The sequence below is a fragment of the Danio rerio genome, chromosome 7 (assembly GCF_049306965.1).
Source record: "Danio rerio strain Tuebingen ecotype United States chromosome 7, GRCz12tu, whole genome shotgun sequence".
In the NCBI taxonomy this organism is placed as follows: Eukaryota; Metazoa; Chordata; class Actinopteri; order Cypriniformes; family Danionidae; genus Danio; species Danio rerio.
This window is the reverse complement of record NC_133182.1, coordinates 34,947,997-34,970,812: the sequence shown is the minus strand read 5'-3', so window position 1 is coordinate 34,970,812 and position 22,816 is coordinate 34,947,997. Positions and strand designations below refer to the sequence as shown.

General features: G+C 38.2%; 1 protein-coding gene across 2 annotated transcripts in view; it reads left to right on the top strand.

The window, feature by feature from the left end:
* Positions 1–22,816, top strand: part of nfatc3a (nuclear factor of activated T cells 3a) — a 103,268-nt gene that overhangs the window by 64,627 nt on the left and 15,825 nt on the right. For both annotated transcript variants that reach the window (XM_685181.11, XM_068218457.2), the window contains exons 7-9: positions 8,214–8,269; positions 8,531–8,657; positions 12,053–13,069. In XM_685181.11, the coding sequence (XP_690273.4) occupies positions 8,214–8,269; positions 8,531–8,657; positions 12,053–13,069 (1,200 nt within the window). The remainder of the gene's footprint in view (positions 1–8,213; positions 8,270–8,530; positions 8,658–12,052; positions 13,070–22,816) is intronic.

The window sequence follows — 22,816 nt, the reverse complement described above, 5'->3', positions numbered from 1 at the left end:
GTATGGGTGTTTCCCAGTATTAGCCGACCCCTGATTAATAAAGGGACTAAGCTGAAAAGAAAATCAACAAATTAATAAACTTTCAGGAATAATTGAATATTTGAATAATCAGGAATATTGTGGCATAATTAGTTAACTAATTTCATTGAACTTATTTAAATTCTTTCGTTTTGGCCGATGCATTAAAATGCTTTATTGTATATTTTTACACCTCTAAGGAGAGTAATATCAATTGTTAGGTTGCCATTTGTACAGGGCAACGCAGTGTTGCAGTAGGTAGTGCTGTCGCCTTACAGCAAGAAGGTCGCTGGTTCAAGCCTCGGCTGGGTCAGTTGATGTTTCTGTGTGGAGTTTGCATGTTCTCCCTGCGTTCTCCTGGGTTTCCTCCGGGTGCTCCGGTTTTTCCCACAGTCCAAAAACATGTGGTACAGGTGAATTGATTAGGCTAAATTATCCATAGTGTATGTGTGTGAATGAGTGTGTGGGGATGTTACCCAGAGATGGGTTGCGGCTGGAAAGGCATCGGCTGGATAAGTAGGCAGTTCATTCGGCTGTGGCGACCCCTGATTAATAAAGGGACTAAGCAGAAAACGAATGAATGAATGAGTGAATGCCATTATTACACATTACCCTGATTCAGAATCAACTTCTCAGTCAGGGTAAATTAACTTTAATTAACATCTCCATGTTATGGAATATGTTATTCCCTTTATTATTAATTTATGAATTTATTCATATGGATTAAATAATCACTTCATAGCAAGAAGGTTGCTAGTTTGAGTCCTAGCTGGAAAAGAAGATCTTTTTTAGGGAGTTTGCATGTTCTCCTTGTGTCTGTGTGGGTTTCCCCCAGGTGCTCCAGTTTCGCCAAAGTAAAAGGCATGCAGTATAGGTAAAATTGTAAACTAAATTGGCTGTAGTGTGTGAACTGAAGATTGTGTGAGTGTTTTCCAGCACTGAGGATTGTACTCTTAGCTATGGGTTGTGGCTGGAAGAGCATCCGCCTGTAAAACAATATGCCAGTTGTTGGTTAATTCCGCTGTGATGACCCTTGATAAAACAGGGAATAAACTGAAGCTAAGTTGGTTTCATTGGGTAAGACAGTAATTATAGACCCTTTTCACAAAGACTGTTATCTCTTGTTTAACCGTCATCAGCATCTAAAATATTTAAAAGTTTTTTAATATTTAGATTTTTTTTTTTTTAAGTAGGAACATTTATATGTATTTATGTACAATTTATATCACCTTTCCATCAAATTGCAAAACACAAATTACCACTTATGCATGGCGTTTTCCTTTTTTTAAAAAGTCTCTATTTTAATTTCAATTCCATCTTTATTTGTATAGCACTTTTACAATGTAAATTGTGTCAAAGCAGCTTAACATAGAGGATTATAGTAAATTGAAACTGTGTCAATCCAGTTTTCAGTGTTGAAGTTCAGTTTAGTTCTGTTCAGTGTAGTTTAATTTTCAATGCTGAAAGTCCAAACACTGAAGAGCAAATCCATCGATGCGCAGCTACACAAGTCCCGAACCATGCAGGCCAGTGTCGACAGCGGCGAGGAATAAGGAAAAAAAAAACATTAAGAAAACCAGACTCGTTGGTTCCAGTAGCCTAGTGGTACTGCGCGCTGACATATAGCACCAGTGTGCTCGTGGCGACCCAGGTTCGATTCCCGTCTCGAGGTTCTTTGCCGATCCTTTCCCTCTCTCTACTCCCAGTGCTTTCCTGTCTGAATTCTCTACTGTCCTATCAAAATAAAGGTGAAAAACCCCTAAAAAAAAAAAAAAAAAAAAAAAAAAAAAGAACCAGACTCAGTTAAGCACGTCCATTTCTCCACTGGCCAAACTTCTTGTACAGAGCTGCAGTCTAGGCGCCGGATGCTGGAAAAAAAGCTGGACGTACATCATGGAGAAGCTGCAGGTGGGAGAGGTCACCGGCTGGTGTACAGGCTGGCCCTTCAGGAACAATGCAAAGACTCGTCTGTTACTGGGGTCTTACCGGATTCAGTCTCATGCTCTCTACTCCTCCATGACCACCACAGCAGCTGCACAGGATATGGCCTGATCCAGGATTATGGAAACCTCTGGAATAATAAAAACCGACTAACTTAAACGCAGATGCTGTTCAAATTATAATGTGTTCAGGGAAGTGTTCCCACCTCCGATTGCCCTAAATAATGTAGACTATCAATCCCTTAGAGCAGGGGTCATTAATCCCGGTCCTGGAGGGCCGGTGTCCCTACAGGGTTTAGCTCCAACTTGCCTCAACACACCTGCCTGGATGTTTTAAGTATACCTAGTAAGACCTTGATTAGCTAGTTCAAGTGTGTTTAATTAGGGTTGGAGCTAAAATCTGCAGGACACCGGCCCTCCAGGAACAAGTTTGATGACCCCTGCCTTAGAGGATTTGGATTTCAAAAGCATTTGTGTTTTATGTGTATGCTAATGCAGTGAGAGGTGTCTTTAATGTAGTTTTAAGCTGACAGATAACACTATCATGGCATTTTTATTTTTTATTTTCATAAAATAGGATTGTTAAAAAATTATTTGTTTTACTCTCCCATTCACAGCACCCTATCCTTAATTCAATTCAGTTTAATTCACCTTTTTTTTGTATAGACCTTTTACAAAGTGGATTGTGTCAAAGCAGCTTCATATAAAAGATCATAGTAAATTGAAACAGTGTCAGTCCAGTTTTCAGTGTTTAAGTTCAGTTTAGTGTAGCTCAGTTCAGTGTGGTTTAGTAATCACTAATGAGAGTCCAAACACTGAAGAGCAAATTTACCCATCAATGATGACTTCAGCTACTGAGAAACACAAAAATGTGAAAATGGTTCATTCTTGTTGTTTGTTACGTTTACAACTGTTTGTTTTTTGAATGAGTGAAATGGAGTGTGAACAACCTCTAGAAATTATTGGCTTGCTTAAGTTGATTAGTAAATTAGTCATTTAAAATACCCACTTCTAGTCACTTTTGAATGTATATGTAGTTTGGAATATTACTAGTTATATCTACTACAGATCACTACAGGTCTGCTGTTGTAGGTTGCTTTTTTTTCTCTCCAGTTCAACACTGCCATGTTGCTGTCAGACTGAAGCCTTAGCTTTCAGATGCTTTCTGGAGGCTTTATTAGACTGACTTTTTGGGGTTAGACTGTGTCAAGAACCCGAACAGCGCTCTGTCTGTATGGGTTTTTTTTTTGTTGTTGTTGTTGATCCTTTGAGTCTCACTGTGAGCTGAAATAGACCTTTTACACACTGAACAGAGCCCTCAGAGACACTCTGGCATCTCCAGCAGACAGCCTTTTTTATAAATATTTTTTTTCACTCTTGCTTTCTTACTCTTAATACATAATGTTGGAAATCATTTTTTTTCTTGACACTTTCCAGTATTACTTGTATGCTCTTGTTGAAATGCTTCGATAAGGAATGCTTCTCTTTCTTTGGTTCGTTTTCTCTCTTTCTGCTGCTCATTTTTTCCGTCGCTCAAGGACACACAGTTTGTAGGTAATGAAACACAAGTTAAGACCAGCCTCAGATGAAGAAAATGAATGAAAGGCATTCTGGGAATACGAGTCTTGGCCTGCCTTCAGTGTACATCTGATTGTGTGTGTGTTTGTGTGTGTGTATTTAGTTTGAGACAATGAGACACTGACTCACTCAACAGGAGTTTACATGTGAACACACAGGGCTGTTCTAATACATCAAACTGACTCAGAGAGAGAGAGAGAGAGAGAGAGAGAGAGAGAGAGAGACACCCTTTGGAACTTACCTTTCCTCTAATTGGCTCCCTGTGAAGCGGCAAACCCTCAAGGCAACCTGTGTGGTGGTAACCCATGCTTTTGTTGCACTGTATAAAAATGGAAAGTACTGAGATGCTAGAACAAGCTGGGTGGAAATTTGGCGCTCACATCTGGCCTTGAGTAGCTCAGGGGGAGAGTTCATTTCTTTTGGTGCAGGAGCTCATTAAACAGTGTCTGCGTGATTTATGAGAGTTGTGTTTGATTGAAATTAAATGTGTTGTTAAAAGTGCACCCAGTAATATGATGCTGCTCTTTACACTGGGACTGTGAATGTCTAAAATAGTCTTGTCATATTTGAGAGCTGTTTCAAAATGCCAAGTGAAACGCTAGTGTGGACGTGGATTGTTTTCATTCTAAAATGATACTTTAAAGACTAAAATGTATTAGTCCCATTCACACACATACCATGGCCATTTTTAGTTTATTCAATTCTCCTCTAGCTCATGCCTTTGGACTGTGGGGGAAACAGGAGAACCTGGAGGAAACTCGCACGAACACAGGGAGGACATGCAAACTCCACACAAAAATGCCAACTGGTCCAGCTGAGACTCGAACAAGCGACCTTTTTGCTGTGAGGCAACAGTGCTGACCACCGAGTCTCTGTGACGCCATATATATATATATATACAATTTATATATTTATTGTTACTTTTTTTTATTGTTCATTTTTTATTTGTAGAACTTTTTAAAGAGGAAGTTTAAGTACGTAAGTGCACCCTTAAATGAACTGAGTGAACTGGATACTTTTTCAAAGACTGTGATGCTGCTTTAATAGTAATTCAGTCCATTAAGAGATTCTTCAGATTCAGAAAGTTGGCTAAGACCTCTGGCAAAGGGTTGATTGAGTCTGCAATATACAAAATCATACAAATTCACATCGGGTAAGGAGAGTCTTTTTGTGGACTGGCACAGAGCCGTGCTTCTGAAGGGCTACAACAGCAAGGGACAAACAAGGACACATGAGAGGAGGGGGAATGATCATTTTAGGTCTAATTCTGACAGATTGTATCTAATCTAATTGAATGATTGTTGGATATACAGTAATTAGATGGGGAGTGCCTATTAACTCATGTGGTGGTTCTAAGATTTGATGACTGCTTTCATTTGCTGAATGGATTTAAATGTAGTGAAGTAGACATATGATGTAGGTTTTTAGCACCTGAACAAACAGAACTGGAAATTAGAGGTTAAGTTGTGCTCATATTCAGGAAAATTAGAATTCACACTTCAGTGAAAGTTCTGTCATCTTTGATCTACCCTCGTGTAGTTGAAACTGAACACTGCATGGATGGATGGATGGATGGATGAATTAGGGGTGTGAAAAAGTTATTTTGGAAAGATGGCAGTGTTATGCTTTTTTTACACTACAACTGTTTTCTTTAGCAATGTTTGTTGTATTTAATGCCTGTGGTGACAGTTCAAAAATTAAATAAAAGTTTGTTTGTTTTTTTCAAATGAATTTACAACTGAATAAGTATTACAGATATTTTAGCTCTCTAACTTAAGTGGACCTTTTTGCAGTTATTTGCCACATTTTTTATTTAATTATGAGGTTTAAATACTGCATTTAGTGATGAGCAATATTTTTAACTGGATTAGCTTGTCAGATAGTCATCATAACCACGCTTTTTGATGTACTAAAATGTTTCCTAAAGATTTAGAATAAAGAAATGTGAAGAAATTTATCACATCATATATCATTAGAAAAGGATCAAATCAAAATGTGAATGAAATGTTTTAAATTAAAAACTGTATTGTCATTTATTTGGCAAAAAACAAACTGAGCAAAAAAAAGTAAAAAAAAAAAAAAAAACTTGTAAAAAGTACATTCTTAATTTAAAAAAAAAAAGTTATTTCAAGAATAAGGTCCAAGATTTAGAAAAATCATTGCTTGTAAAATCCCTTGTCTCTATCTAACAACAATACAGTAGTGAAAGTTGACCTCACTTACTATGGATTCCACTTGATCTCAAAACATTTTATGGGTTATTTTCACAATTTATGATGGCTTAGTAGACAAAATAGGACAAATGAGGATGTATTGGACAAATTCTGGACCTTTGTCAGTGGGTGGGGGTGGGTCTTTTGAACACCTTAAGCAAAAGATCAACTAGGCAGATATAATGTCATAGATTTCTGTTAGATTTTAGAGCTTAACAAACGTTTCACATCTTAATTTGGTCACACTTTGCTTTGATGGTCCGTTTGTTAAATTTAAGTTACATTGCATCTACTTGCCAACTAATTCTCATTAGATTATAAGTAGACTGTTAGGTTGGGGTTAGGGTAAGTGTAAGTGTAAGTTGACATGTACATGCAAAGTTTCTTATTGTCAGTTAAATGTCTGTGGAAGAAGCAGTATCAACAGATATTAAGCAGACAGTCTACCAATACTCAAATGGACCTCCAAAATAAAGTGTTACCCTTAATTTTAACATTACTATATATTTAATTTCCAGAGATATTAGGATTTCATTATTGCTTCATGAGTAAAATGTTTATTTATACACATTGTAGCAGTCAGAACATGTTTGGAGAGTTTGCATACAGCTGTTAATTTTCTACTTTTCTTTATCTATTTGAAATTATAATTTATAAAATATAAATTTTGTCTAAAGGCACAATAAACTGCTCCTTAAGGTTTAATTGATCAGAATTTCACATGAAAGACTTTTTATAAAGGTTAATCATCAAAGATGAATTCATTTGTTATGCTCCTAGTGAAAAAATATGAATGTCAAATATGAAAAATTAAGTAGAATTAATGGTCTACAATAAAAAAAAATCTTGACTCGGGAAAGCTAACAAAAACATTTTTGTTTTTCTAATTAATGATTCAAGAAATTATAAATGAGGAGTTACATGATCCATCTGTTTGAGCTGATACAAATTTACGCCTACCAGCAGGGCATTTAATTCCACATAATGACACATAAAAGCTTTGTATGATTTTGCCAGAAGTTTATTTTTCCTGGGTTTGTTTATCATAGTAGTAATAACAGAGCGCCAGTGTTTCTGGGCTTAAGAAGCATATGCGCTTGTCACCGAGTTTTTGAGTCTGGTTCCTGTTCGAACCTGCTCTCATGTGGTGGGGCCCTCTCCGGTGTCCAGTGAATGTCAACATGTGCTGCTGTACTACTACCGCTGAAGTTACAGGCGTCCAAGGTCATTCTCATATTAGCAAAATGCCTTTTGACACAGAGGGAGTACATACTCTGCACAGTAACCTCGTGTAAACGGACGTCTCTGGAGTGCAATGCACCAGGCGATTATAAAACTGCCCAAAGCCATATTTGCAGTTTGATAACTCTTCTTAAACACTGCCCTTCACGTTACCCCCTTCTTACTGTATATATGTGCATGCATACCCACTCATTACCAAACATCACTCATTTTCGACATTCTTAGGATTGTACTGCCGTTTGACTCTTGTTAGCCTCATGTCGAGCACAAACTTCAAAGCTGCACATGTGTCTAAAAGTGTAAATCAAACCGTGTGTCGTGCTGTTTGTGCGCTTTATGTAATTTATGATCCATAAAGTGGCAATTTTCCCTTCCAGGATCAGTCTTAACTAGTCAGCTCTAGTCCCTCGGCTTTCATTTTCTGTCTTCAAGACGTCCATGCAGATGATTAGCGTCATTTTAAAGGAAAAACCTAAGATGACAACGTGTTTCCGAGAGATCCTGCACAAGCAGCAAGTATAGCAATCAGGCAGCGAATACAGTTATTCCACACATCTAGCCATGAATTAGCAATAAATAAAAACCTTCCACAGATCTTTCTAAGGCACTAATGGCTTTATAAATGACCTCATTACTTTTTGGGGCCCGAGTGTCTTCTCTGTTTCTGTCACAAAGGGCAAGCACTGAGACTGATTTTATTTTCATTAAAGAGGCTCTGGGATTGTCCATAATGAAGAATTCATTCTGCTCCGGCATTTCTAGCCCTCTTTCTTGGGAGTATTTAATATGACATTTGTTTTCGTAGTCAGGTCAGTGTTGTACACAGGCTGCACATAGAGCTGACATTTTGATCTATTCGAGCAATTGAGCCTCTTTCTCTTTGTGGAAAAAGGCTTATCGTTCACAAGCAATCTCAATTTATCATTTTATTATTCTCAAGGCAAGGCACGATTTGTCAAACTTCTCTCTGGATTCGCTGCAGGAACACCTGTAGAAACATGCTGCAGAGCAGCTCCCCGTTACTGATTGACGATTTGTAATGTGAATCTCTAAAGCTTCAGCAGACCGATGATGGCAATGAGGAGGAGGTCAGGTTACCTTAATTTGAGGGGCAAATATTGCCACGCAGGGTTCAGTTCAGGTCATTTTGAATGCTACGTAGATGTCCCAATGTGTTGTTCCAGTGTATGCAGCTAATGCTTTTCTTTTTTCTATCCTTCAGATGGACGACCGCAGTGGGAGGTGGAAGCAAAGATCATTAGAGAGAAGAGTCAAGGAGTAAGAAAACTTTTTTTTTTTTTAACACATCTCAGATAATATTTTCCAACTAAAACAGAGAATACAGGAGTGTGTCGACATTCAGATTTTTTCCTTCTTCTGTGAAAATTCCCCTTTTGAGTCCTCTGAGAGTTTAATACATGATAGATTTGAGGCCGTTGTGGTATGTTTTGACTATATTTGAACTTTTGTATTCTTCAGTGAACTGCATTGAGAGATTTTGATGATTAATAATGTCTTGTTTCTTGTCTCCATCTGTAGTCAAGCATTGCGGTGGAGGTGCCTCCGTACCACAGTAAGACGGTCACTTCAGCAGTGCAGGTGCAGTTTTACGTGTGCAATGGAAAGCGGAAAAGAAGCCAGTCGCAACGCTTCACCTATCTGCCAGGTATGTATACATAAGTACATTCCACATTATAACAATCTCTCGCTAAATGTAATGTCTGCTCAGAAAGAAGTTAATATTTTAAATATTTTTTTCACTTTTAAGTGAGCAAGTCGTGTGTTTTTTTGTGTTTTTATGATCCATATAAATGTAAAATGTACATGACTGTTTAATAGTTGGTTCTGTGTAATATTCATGAATGTTTTAAGACGTATGAAAGCACCAATTCAATACTTGCATATTATTGAAAAAGTGGTTAGCACTGGTGCCTCACAGCAAGAAGGATGCTGGTTCGAGTCCCAGCTGGGTCAGTTGGCGTTCCTTTGTGGAGTTTCCCCACAGTCCAAAGACATGCGCTATAGGTGAATTGGATGCACTGAAATGGCCGTAGTGTATGAGTGTGTTTGTGAATGCCAGAGTGTATGGGTGTTTTCCAGTACTGGGTTCCAGCTGGAAAGGCATCCACTGTGTAAAACTTATGCTGGATAAGTTGGCGGTCCATTTTACTGTGGCAACCTCTGAAATTAACCTTTGACTAAGCCGAAGGGAAATGAATGAATGAATTATTGCAATTAAAAATAGGTGTTTTTGATTTTATTATTTTGTACTTTGTGTATTATTTTGTCTTTATTACTAAAAAGTTTAAAAGAACCTCATTTATTTGTTGTAGAATCCAGTGTAACATATCCTTGCTGAATAAATTACTTACTTTAAAAATAAATTTGTATATTTCCTGACCCCAAATAAAATGTAATTGAAAAACAAAAGTATTTCATTGATCCTTAATTCCTAAAAAGAAACTAAGATTTAAGTCAATTTCATGACAAATTGTTTTCTTGCTAACTTCCCTTAACAGTAACAACAATGGCACACATGTGGGTTTTCATAACAGAGTCACCCGTTTGATCAAGCCGGCGTTCCTCTGCACTGTGCACCAGTGTGGTTAGGGATGAGGTTGTTCCAGTAACAGTTAAGCACCTGGTAACAGCTCGTGTAAAACACCATGAAGAGTTAGTTCACCCAAAAATGAAAATTAGCCCATGATTTACTCACCCTCAAAGTATCCCATGAGTGTATATGACTTTCTTCTTTCTGCTGAATCCAATAGTTAAAAAAAAATAATAATCTCCTGACTCTTTCAAGCTCTACAGTGTTAATGGGCAGGTTACTACATTCTGCCAGATGACATGGAATACTTGTTTAGCACATGCACCTTTGAGATAAATGTGTGATTCAGTGCTTAACAGTGTATGATTTACTCATACATCCTACATCATCCAGCGAAAAGCAGTCGCAGAAGATGCAAAGAACTGTTTATAAAGTTTTAAATATAGATATTTTTCTTACAAAAAAGCATCAGTTCGGTACATTTGACCTTTTTTCGTCCTCCAGAACCATTCTTCTATTATAGAGGGGTCTGCTTTATTGGACTTGATTTGCACTGTTGAAGCCATAGCAGCTTAAATGATCTAGGAGTTTGTTTGTTTTTAAATATCCAATATAAAAATATCCAAAATAAAATCTCCTGTTGAATTTGACTGAAAGCAGAAAGTCATAAATTCTTAGTATATCTTAAGGTTGAGGACTATTTGTAATTTTTGGGTGAACTAACCCTTTAAAGAAAGCATCAGCATAATTCAAATGCAACTAGATGCATGTAAATCTGGGAACTGCTTCAGCGTCTTTCTTACTATAATTGAATGCTTTGACTATGTTTCCGTCTCCTGTTGGCTTCATCTATCACGATTGTCATATTCTGCAGAATTGCCTTACATTTTTCATCAAGCCTGTTGAATCATGAGCTTGATGATTCAGGTGGCAATGATAATGATGTTTTGTTGACATGCATTACGTTATTAATGCTGCTTTTGAAATAGACGTTCATAAATCTGATGAAACGGCCCAGGGAGCAGTAAAAGTTGGCGTCTAATTACTGCTTAGTTTCTAATGAAGTGTAGTTGTCTGCGGTTGTCATCAGATTAAACTGGTTTGGTATTAATTTCTCAAAGTGAGTCAAACCGAAAACAGCGTTGGCGTCATTAAATCACACGTGAGCAACTTTTTTTTCTGTGTGTCTTTCTACAAGTTGCATGCAAGACAAAAACAGAAGGAGAGTGAGAGAAAGCGTGATAGGCCCAGCCTCCCGCCCACCCTTTTCGCTCCACAAAGCACCCACTCAAATTAGGGTTTCCTGTTTTCCACACTAACCCGTCGAGGCCTCAGCCAATCAGACGACAGCACAAGCAGCTAATATTCTGAACAGGCCACGGCGACTGTGGTTGCTATGGCATCAGCCTGCTGAGAAAGTGGCATGGCAGGGGGAAGGGTTGAGGTGCTGCGCTGTTAGAGCAGAGCCAGACTCTTAACAGGGGTAATGAATAAGACGTCTGATACGATGAGCAGAGTACTTAATCCAGATTTAATCTAAATACAGTGTGAACGCTGTTGAGCCTGCAAGGAAGTCATTTGTAATACACCTAATTGAATGTCTAAAGCTTCTTTGTTGGTCACACACAAATCCACCAGCGGTGGTTTAAAACACAAAATGATAAGGAACGCTGCATTTATCAGCTGAAACTCTTCAAGTGCATTGTAGGTACACAGTGAGTAACACCATGCTCAAATGCATTCACACTCTCCCACACGCGCTTGTCGCTTGCTCTTTATATCAGTAAACTATAGTTTTACCCCAGTAATGGCCTTTCAGCAGCTTATGGGCTGTGAACTGGATTTTGGTTCCCATTTGGAGCTATGCTGGAGGGCAGACAGCATTCTTTACTTCCCAAATTCAGCACTGGTTTACATGGCATTCAAGCAGGCAACATATGCTCTCTCAGAGTCCACAGCAAGTAAAAATATCCCCCACTCATGCGGGCCAGGGAATTGGCAGATCGGGAAATGGGTTACTGAACACTATGTGCTGATATTTCTCATTGTATGTGCATTGAGGAGAAGTTTGGAGGAAATATTAGCTCAAAATAAAACGTGATTATTATTATTATTATTATTATTATTATTATTATTATTGTTATTACTATTATTATTATTTATAGTTCTGGATGATATGTTAGTCATGTAGTATAGCTGTCAGTTCTGTTGGAGATAGGAAACAGGACAGCAGTTTATTAGTTCTGTAAAACTTTAGAGGAAATTGCCAAACAACTAAATAATGTATATACCAAATGCATCCGTATACCACCCCACTTAATGCCATAGTGAAACCCTACTATTATTACAAAAAAACTATAAATAAAATGCTCGATAAAGTATGAATAAAATTCACTATTTTACTGTTTAGGCTACTTCAGTGACATTTCATACAATTGAGATTTCCGATGTTAAGATTTAACATTTTTTTCTTCCTTTCTTTCTTTCTGTCCCTCTCTCCACTCTCCCAGTCCTGGTCAAGCAAGAACATAGGGATGATCTGGACTCCCCTGCCGTGCCGCCCATGTCAATGCCTCTGGTCCATGCTGCCAGTTTGGTCTGCGCTCAGCCGCTGTCCTCCCCAGAGCACTCCCACCCACCAGACGGCCTTCTGTCCAGCTCCCCACGTGGCCTGGCTGCAGGCCTGCACCCTCTCCAGGCCCCCTGCGCCCCAATGGGCTCCCCAACTCTTCCCCACCTGCCCCACCTTCAGGCTCGTGGGCTGAATGCACCTCCCGAATGCCAGATGCCCTTCCACCCAGGCCCTGCTGCCACTGCCAGGCCATCTTACCCCCCCATACAGCACAACATGCCCTTCAATGGCCAGCAGAGTCTTCCTATGACTGCAGGCTCCCCACAGGCCTACGAGCGGATGCCCTTCCAGGCTGATCCAGCTGGGTGTCACACCCTGGGTGTGGGGATGGTTTATGGCCCGGCTTCTTCAACACCCCCCTCTGGAGTGCCGCCGGGTCCTGGCTCAAGCCCCAGCCATGTAGCTTGTACAGGTAGTAACCAGGTCATGGCCCATTCTGCCCCACACCTTCACTCTTTAGGCTATCACCACCCCACTCCAGGCCAGATACCATCGCCCACTCACACCCTGGGACAGCCGCCCCCACAGCTCCAACGTCCACTGGTTTACCATCCAGCCGGGCAGCGTTCTGCCTCCTGCCCCACGCCGTCCAGTGCTCCAGCTCATATGGTGCCATCTCCCCACTCTGGGCCCTCATCCCCTCAGCTCCATTCGCTCCCATACCACTCGCCCACCTCCCCTTCTCCTACATCCAACAGCCCCCTGGGGCCCATGGCACTCTCTGGACAGCCTTCGCCTCAGGCTAGCAGCCCTGTCTTAGCTGGGTTGTCTCCTTCAGGTCCTTTGGCACACCCCCTGGCCCAGCAAGGAGAGAGGCTGAACATCAAGCAGGAGCCAGAGGACAGAGAGCCCACCTTCCGCACCATTGGCCTTCAGGACATAACACTTGATGATGGTGAGTCTTTTTACTTTATTAAACAATGTATTTTCATTCTTATGACACTTGCTAGGGTTTGAATGATTTGACTCCTTGCTTGATTATTTCCCCATTTAGCTTTACCTTCTTCAAGTCTAGCACTGTGTAGAAATTAACAACAATTCAAGTGTAGTGTTAAGTCTTGAGATGGCAATACTGATGTAATCCACCTTTACACTCTTGTTTTTAAGTCTCAAATTATAAGAGTTTGCAACTGTTTACTATGGTAAGTGTACAATTACTAGAATCAAATATTAAATAGATACGCAAATAGGAAATATGCAATTGGCATGCATTTGACAGTGCAGAGACTATCAACTGGGGCACTCCAAGTTGCAGAGCACCCGGAGGAAACCCACGCACACACTGTGAGAACATGCAAACTCCACACAGAAATGCCAACTGACCCAGCTGGGGCTTGAACCAGCGACCTTCTTGCTGTGAGGCGATTGTGCTACCCACTGAGCTACCGTGCTGCTCCCAACAACACACTAGGATTTTTTTTTCTCTATTGGTTACAATTTCCATAGTATAGTCAGTGAAATAATTGTTTTCACTTTTAAATCATTATCTGTGGATTTTATAGAAGTAGAAGTACTTGAAGAAGTTTAATCTGTGTACTGGTGTGCAATTATGTGTATGAATTTGCATAGTGGTATGCATAACAAAAACTAGTAGAGCCAGTACATTAGAATGTAATAAATAAACAAGCAAAAGTCTCACTAACAGAAATGAATTTGCATGCACAAGTTGCCTGGGGTGTTATAGTGGCTGACAGGTTCCAGATCTTAAGAGTGTCATGGCACAGGGCGGATTCATTACACCCATAATCCTTCTTAGCAGAACTATGAGACCTAATGTCAGTGCTGTGGGGGAGGGAAACGGCTGTTTGGAGTACCATAATACCTCATTACTCTTCACCGTTTCTGCAGTTTAGAGAATATATACTGTTCACAGTATAAACATAATTAGCATAGTACCAACTTTTCTACCTAAACTAAACATTTTAATGAAATATGCGCAGTTTTGTATAGTGCATAGAATAATCAATCTATTAAAGCAGATGCAATAGTTTTACTGTACGCTGCCATTTTTTATATAAGTCAAAGTCTCATATTCTTAACAAGGCTGAATTTTATTGATCAAAAACATAATAGGCATTACTGTGTGGAGTGTGCATGTTATTCACCTGTACGTGTGGGTTTCCTCCGGGTGTTCGGTTTTCCCCAAAGTCCAAAGACATGCAGGTGTTTTGGGTAAGCAAAATTGGCCGTAGTGCCTAGAGTCTGAATGAGTGTGTATGTATGTTTCCCAGTACTGGGTTGCAGCCAATAACTGTAAAAAAATATGGACAACGCAACAGCACCTTTTTCCTTTGAACGCTTTGATTGCAAAATACCTCATGATGGGCACAAACTGTCCCAAAAAAAAACTGCTAAAATTGGAGCCTGGGCATGCGCAAGACTAAGCCAAAGGAAATTGAATGAATGAAGGACTGAAAAACATAAAAATAAATACAGCAAAAATACTATTAATCACAAAACAGTATTATTGTTAAATAACATTGCAGTTCAAAACGTTTTCTATTTTAGTAAAAAATTAGATTTATTTATGTGATGGCACAGCAGAAACTTCTGCAGTTATTACTATAGTAATAGACTCTAGTCTTCAGTGTCACATGAGATTTTAATATGCGTTGTCAGTATTCAAGAAGCATTTCTTTGGTGCTCAAGAAACATTCATAGGAATCTTTCAAACAGATGTGCAACTAAATATTTGTAAACCATGATAACTTCAGAATTCATAATTGAAAAGAAAAACAGCATTCATTTGAAATGTTGAACTTGGTAACATTATTAATTATTTACAGTCGTTACTTTAAAGTTTAATCAGTTTAATGCGTATTTGCTGAATTAAAATATCCAGTTCTGTAATCTTTCTGACCCTATTGAATGACAGTGTTTATAAGCACTGTTATTTGTGACAGAAGTCAGTCAGAATTACGTGTTCATCATCATGAAGTCATAAGGAAAAAATATTTTATTTTTAAAGTATTTTGTTTTCAGTGTGTACTGTCCAGCATAAAGGAAGGAGTATGCTAGTATTAGTTTCCAGACATAGCCAGAGCTGGAGAGCTTGTTTCTCAACTTCTGTGTTTATGTGGATATTTTTGCTGATGGTGTGTTTATACGAAAAGCGCAGACAACAGACCACAATAGATTTTCTTATTCACAACTCAGCAATTTACCACTGAAAATTCATACGCCATGTGGGCTGTATTAGAGTGAGCCTGGTGCATCTATCATACTAGATTATTTTTTTCATATGGATGACTGATGAGACTGTTCAGGCTAATGCTGTAGTTTATCAGCACAGATTCCAGCAATGCCGTTATGTTTGTAAAAATGATGATTCCTGGACCAAATCTGATGACGGGGAGACACTTCTGCTTTCTGGCATTCTTCAGTTACATATTCAAATGTGTAGTCAGACAGAGTTAATGAACAGCTTGAGTCACTCAAATTAGCTCTGTGTGAGTAGTGAAGTGTGAGTCCAGAAGGGTCCTGCAATCAAAGATACCCTCAATTTATGCAACGCACACACACAGACACACAAATCTAACACACTTGGCCAGTCCCTTACTTGTTCCCAGATGTGTGTAGGCCAATTGACAATTTCAAAACACACTTTCACACAAGACGAATACTGTAGGTGCACCCTCAGTATTTTAGAGTTGGCATACTTAGCCACACAACCCTGTACTCACTGCCCATGTGTTGCTCAAATTCAGCATTAGACATCCTCATGCATTCAACGTTAGATGGGATTGAGTTTTGAAAGTGAAGTTTTGAACTGGTTTCACCAGGGACAGTTTCCTCCCCAAAGCACACACTATAAATAGGGTCTGTGTCATTCTGACTGAAGCTCTTGAGCACTGTGAGTTGTTAAGGAGGTCAGAAATGAACTGCAAATAGATCAAAACACTGCTCCAGTCACTAACATAAACCTCCTTTAATGTCAACATGCTGCTATCACTGCTATTGCAGTGTGCAGCATGTTTTTGAAAGCGTTACCTACTAGGGCTGCACGATATTGAAAACATCTGATATTGCGGTATAACATTTTTCTGCGATAAATATTGTGATATGATTACAGACTTAGAATAGCTCTATTTGATAGCTTTCTGGAAAGTCTAACAGTATTCATGTAGATAAATTGAATAAACAATGCAAAAAAAAGTGCTTCTCTTACTTTTTGTCTTTTTTCTAGTCCAAATATCAAAAAAATCAAATAATTTTGTTTAGTTTTCACCGTCAGAAGAAATAAGTGAAAATGAAAGTTTTTTTTTTTTGCTTTATTTAAGGAAATGATCTGCCAGTGAGGTTAGAAAAAACTAGTTTTCGCTTTGAAATGTAGATATTTGGACTAGGGTTGGGCGATGTCGACCAATTTGGCATCGTACGATGTCTAATGTGAAACATGGCAATGGACGATGGCATCGTCAATTAATTCATCAATATATTTATCAATTAATTCATTCATAACGAATTAATCGTTTGTAGCCTACCGTTTCAACTACCAGACCCACATGGTCTTTGTTTTACAAATAACCAAATCATAAATAAATAAAGTTACACACAAATTACCACCTGTCAAACACTTTTTCCGCGGGACCTGGCATGAATAGGCAGAGTGATCTGTGTCGTTATAATAACGCAAACCACAAACTTGATTAGTAAAAATTGTGCACAATCAACAGGAAACAACCAACAGTATCTGAGGTTTTCGCTAAAATTAGTAGGTACAAGCGTGAAAGCGAAAGATTGAAATGGTGCACTGACGCTGTGAAACGTTACCTGATAGATTCAAAAGACCGAAGAGGGCTGTTCATAAATGCTAGGTGAAACGCGGGGTGGGGGCGGGGGCGGGGGCGGAGGATCAGATGATCGCCATGCCAGCCCAGCATTGAGATGTCTATTAACCACCAGCCATGGACGAAGCAATCTTCTATCGACCTAACTCTAATTTAGACTAGAAACAAGAAAAAAAAAATTCGCATAAATTATATAAATTCCATATAAATACAGTGATAAAAACACTTTTGTGGCTCCTGTTCAACTAAATTTCAGATGGACATTGCATATCATTGCAATCTGACTATTGCAAATGTGCACAGTGTGATATTGATGCTGAAACGAAATGTGCAGCCCTATTTCCCACTCTCTAAAAAACATTTGTAAATGAGCAGTTTTCATATTTTATGATTCATTTTTTTATTTTTCTTCCTTTATTTATGCTTTTGAATTTAATTTTGGGACCTTGATCTTACCCCCAACAACTTTTAACCTTGAAAAAGTTGGAAAAAGTGACTTTTATTAACATTTTATAATTTATTAATAAGATATTTATATTTATTACTGCCAGTGCATTTTTGTGTTGTTTTACAGACTTATTACTCTCTATATTATTTCTTAAACATTATATTATTTCAAACTTTTGAACTGCAAAGTTGAATTTTCAACTGCAAAAGTCGACAGAGCAGAGAAAAAGGTCTCATAATGCAATTCACAACCATAAACAAACGGAAAACACTTGTGAACTTGTTATTTGACAGATATTTTCACACTGTAGGCATTAAGGATGAATACAGTGACATTTCACCAACACAATTTAGAAAGTAACAGTTGTTAATTTGTACATAATTATTTACTATATTCCATAAAGTAGGGATGAGGAACATTTGCATTTTGCAGATGTTTTGTGTACAAAAACAAATTAATAAATAAATCAATTCATCAATCTGTGGCCGTTAGGACCAGAGGTGCTGTTGTAAACACTGGTGACTGTTGGCTGGTATTGTACATGGGCTGCATTCATAATTTGATATTTCATTCGCCTGATTTAGATGACTTTTTGGCATCAATACCATATAATGATATTAAAGGGATAGTTCACGCACAAATTAAAATTGACTCACTATTTAACTCTGGTTCAAGTAGTTTCAAACCTTTGAGTTTGTTACATCTGTTGAATCCTAGTTTATTTTCATCGCTTATTTTCTTTATTGTCTTTGTGTTCAGCAGAAGAAAGAAACACATAAAGGTTTGAAACCAGTAAAGGGTGCGTAAATTATCACATAATTCATTTTGGGTTGAACTATCCCTTTAAAATGCATCATATTTCTTAATGATAACAATGTGTATTGCATCTAAATATAAACACTACATAGAGCTACTCAACAACAGCAAGAACTTTTTTCATGCTCTTTTTCCTCTCTTGATGAGAGTCATGATTCACTCTTCAACTGTAAGCTCTCTGCAGCTGGCTGAAAGTTTCACTACATTTAAATGTAAGTTGATGTATCAGTCAGACTCTGCAGTTCTTAATCACACTTTCCTGGCACTTTTATGGCCCCAGATACTTCAGTTCCATTTGATGAATCACTTTTCAGCAGAATTCAGTGGTTGTCACAGTGCATCCAGGGACAGGTGACAATTCAGTGTAAATGCAGATGATGGTTTGGTGCAAAAACCCAGCATTTGTCTACAAATCTCACACAGGTTTTCGTTTCTAAAGCCGTTTTGATACTGGTTAAACTGGTTTTATTACTGCCAACTAGCAGCTCATGGTAGGCGGGAATCCCACTTGATATTCCGGTCTTGTTGTTTTTATTCCAGGTCAGGATGAAGCTGGTGCTGCTACTGGGCGGATTAAAGTTTATTTATATATAAAGCTCATATTTAAGATCTGTTTGGGGTTTTTCACGGACAAATAAAAAATGCTCCATACGGAGATGTGTGTGTGTGTGTTTGTGTGTGCATATGAACAGATGGCACAGGTGATGTCAAAGACTTTGCAGGTGGTGTTGGGGAGGGACTACAGACAGACTGACAGATGGATGACAGAAAACAGGGAACTGATACAAGCGCGCGCACACTCTCCAACAGAAAGGTCAGAGAAGGACTAGAGCTTGGAAGATGTAAATCAAAGGTTAAAAGTGTGTTGTAATTTGAGTTGTCCACTTGTACCGTCACATTTATCCCTCAACATGATATCCGTGATTAAATGTAGTCTGCTTATGCGCTGAGTGAGCCGTATGTGTCTGTGTTGTGTGTGTTAGACGAGCATAAGGAGTTTGGCTGCCGTCTCTTGCCTGATGAGTTTGGACTGGGTCCCTCATGCTGAGCAGAAGGAGCAGTGTGTGTCTCGGTGCTTTTCTAGAGTCTCTCATCTTCATCTCGTCTCTTCTCTTATCTCTTTTTCATGTCAATTGTGTTTAATTAACGTCCAGCCGTAGTGGTCTGTGTTAGAGGCGTGTGTGCATGTGCTCCTTTGTTCTCGTGGATGTCTGTGCTCAGCTGCCGCCCCGGCGTGAGTGCACTGATCTGGGTTAATAATAGGCAAAGGCCTGCTGTCTTCGGGTCCCGTATTCCTGTCATACTGTACACACACACACAAACATGGTTTCTCACTTTGCATCCAAGAGCTTACAGTATGTGGCGGTGTCAGTCAAATCGCTAAAGAAACCACCACATTTATGAAGTCTTAAAATGATAGTTCCCCCAAAAGTGAAAATGTACTTATCGTTTAGTCACCCTCATATGGTTTTGAAGCTTTAAAAGTTTTTTTTTTTTTTTTTTTTTTTTTTTAACAAAAGAAGATTTTTTGAAGAAAGCTAGTGATTATTAACTTTCATGAAATAACAAACACTATGGAAGTCGATGGTTTCTGATTTTCTTTAAAATATCTTTGTTTGTGTTTAGCAAAAATGAAACTCAGACAGGTTTGAAATAAGTGAATAAAGAGTAAATTATGACAGATTTTTTTTAATTTTGGATGAACTATCCCTTTAAAGTCATTAAATTAACTATGGTACTAGCGATTTGGGAACTGAAAAACAGGAATCATTGTATTACTTTATAAGAAGATTGAAAGGGTGGTGATTCAATAACATGAAATCATTCATTGTCTTTTCGGCTTAGTCTCTTTATTAATCTGGGGTTGCCACTGGAATAAATTGCAACTAATCCAGCATATATCCAGCTGCACCCTTCCAGCTGCAACCCAGTATTGGGAAACACTCATACACTCTCATTCACACACATAAACTACGGACAATTTAGCTTATTCAATTCACTTGTACCACATGCCTGTAGACTGTGGGAAACCGGAGCACCGGAGGAAACCCACACGATAGTGGCGAGAGCATGCAAACTCCGCACAGAAATGCCAACTGACCCAGCCAAGGCTTGAACCAGCAACCAGCGATTGTGCTACCCACTGGGCCACCATGACCCCCAACAGGAATCATTGTATTGCTTAATATGATGATTGAAAGGGTGGAGATTTAATAAAATGAAATCAATAGTTTAAGTTAGGGCTGCACAACATATTGTTTCAGCATCGCTATCGATATGTACGAATCTACAATAGATGTATCGTAAGATGTCAAGAGATTTCAAATTAATTTAAACCATTTGGACACATTTATTCATTATAAAGTTTTCAATTTTGGTTTATGTAATCATACAATGAAGACACTTATTTTAAATTTGATTATTGAATTTCTATATTTCAATACTGTTAGATGTTTCCCAATGCTGGGTTGCACCCTGAAGGCCATCCGCTGCGTAAAACATATGCTGGAATAGTCGAATTAATCGGTTCATTCCACTGTGGCGACCTCTGAAATAGAGACTAAATCAAAGGGGAATGAATGAATGATTACTGTTAGACTCCACTGAAGTGAGTTGTGTTGTTATAGTGCTGTTTAATTTTATTTTTGTTTTATTGTTTTCGTCTGTGTTTAAAATATTATTTTGTGTATTTTTGTATAATTTTGTAGATTTTATGCTGATGCACCCCCAACAAAATCATTACAATTAACGTTGATGTGATTTTTTTTTTTTCCAAAAAGTCATCTTGTGTAATTATACACATATCACAATGTGTTCATTCATTCATTCATTCATTTTCTTTTCAACTTAGTCCCTTTATTAATCTGGGGTCGCCACAGCAGAATGAACCGCCAACTTATCCAGCATATGTTTTACACAGCATACACCCATATACTTTCATTCACACACATACACTACGGAAAATTTGGCTTATTTAATTCACATGTACTGCATGTCTTTAAACTATAGGGGAAACCGGAGCACCCGGAGGAAACCCACGTGAATGTTGGGAGAACATGCAAACTCCACACAGAAATGCCAACTGACCTAGCCAAGGCTCGAACCAGTGACCTTCTTGCTGTGAGGCGAGAGCGCTACCCACTGCACCACCATACTGCCATATTGCAAAATGTATAACAGAAAAACAAAATATCGCAATGTAATTTTTTTTCCAATATTGTGCAACCCTAATCAAAATTGTTGGACGTTCTGTGGCTTGTGGTTTCATTTTTCAAACGATTTTAGTTTTGTCCAAACTTGTTTAAATTGATTAATTACAGTAATTTGACAATTAAATAGGATTATAGCTCCTGCAGCATGGTTGTTCACAGACGCACTTTGACTGACATTACTGTACCACTTAAAAAAAAAAAAAAAAAAAATATATATATATATATATATATATATATATATATATATATATATATTCAATATGTTATTGAAATATGATTTATTTCAGAAGTTACAGTAAAAAAAATTATAAAACTATTTTTTATAAGACTGGTTTATCAATAATGTCTGTTTTTTTTGCTCTGCTCCTTGTATATCCTCATAAATGTGCTGCCCTCATCCTTCTCTTTATGTCCATTTCCCCCTTTCCATTTGTGGGTACGGAAAGTTCATCATGCAGCTTATTCCAGGTCTGTGGTCTTTAGCCAGTGGTAAATGACTGTGTCAAATTAATAACACAACTCCTCTCATTGCTCAGGGAAAAAGAGAGTGTGGAAGGGGAAAAAACAGATCCCTGGGCTCAACGTTGCCTGTTAAACACAATCAGAGAACTCTTCTGGAACTAGTGGAAACCTGGTTTTGTCTCATCTTTCCGTACAATTACAGTCTCAGGAACATAATTTTGAGGTTTAGGCGAAGGCGGAAAAGCAGCGTTGTGGTCTGTTCAGTTTGCATTGCTGTGGTGTTTGGCTGCAGATGAGGTGCTGTGCAAAGATCTTTGGGAAGTGATGTGACTTGTGCACTCTGTGACCAGGATACTTTAACCCACACTTTTTTATTTTCTGGCATGTCATTTTTCTCTTAAACTATGTAATATTCAGTTTCATGCATTTATTCTGGTCTGTATTACTCTTGTTAAAAAGGCAAAATTCATTCAAAAACAAAATTCCTCATTTTTAAATCTTCAATTTATATTTTGAGGAGTGTTGGTAAGCAAATGCCCATTCTCTTTATCTGAGGCATTTCTTTGTCTGAAAATAAAACGGAACTGGCTCCTTTAAATTCATTGTTTTTTGTTCACTTTTAATATTGTTGGTTCTAGTTTGATTAATTGAGTCTTCATTTCATTAAATGTAAACATTTATTTATTATTATAAATAAATAAGCTTTCATTTGATGTATAGTTTGATAGTATTGAACACTATTTGGCCGAGATGCAACTATTTGAATATCTGTAATCTAAAGGTTAAAAAAAGGCTAAATACTGACAAAGTTATCCAGATTAGGTTATCCGCAATGCACATAACTAATAAAAAAAAGGTTTTAATATCGACAATAAGAAAAAATGACAAAATATCGTCTTAGAACAGGATCTTAG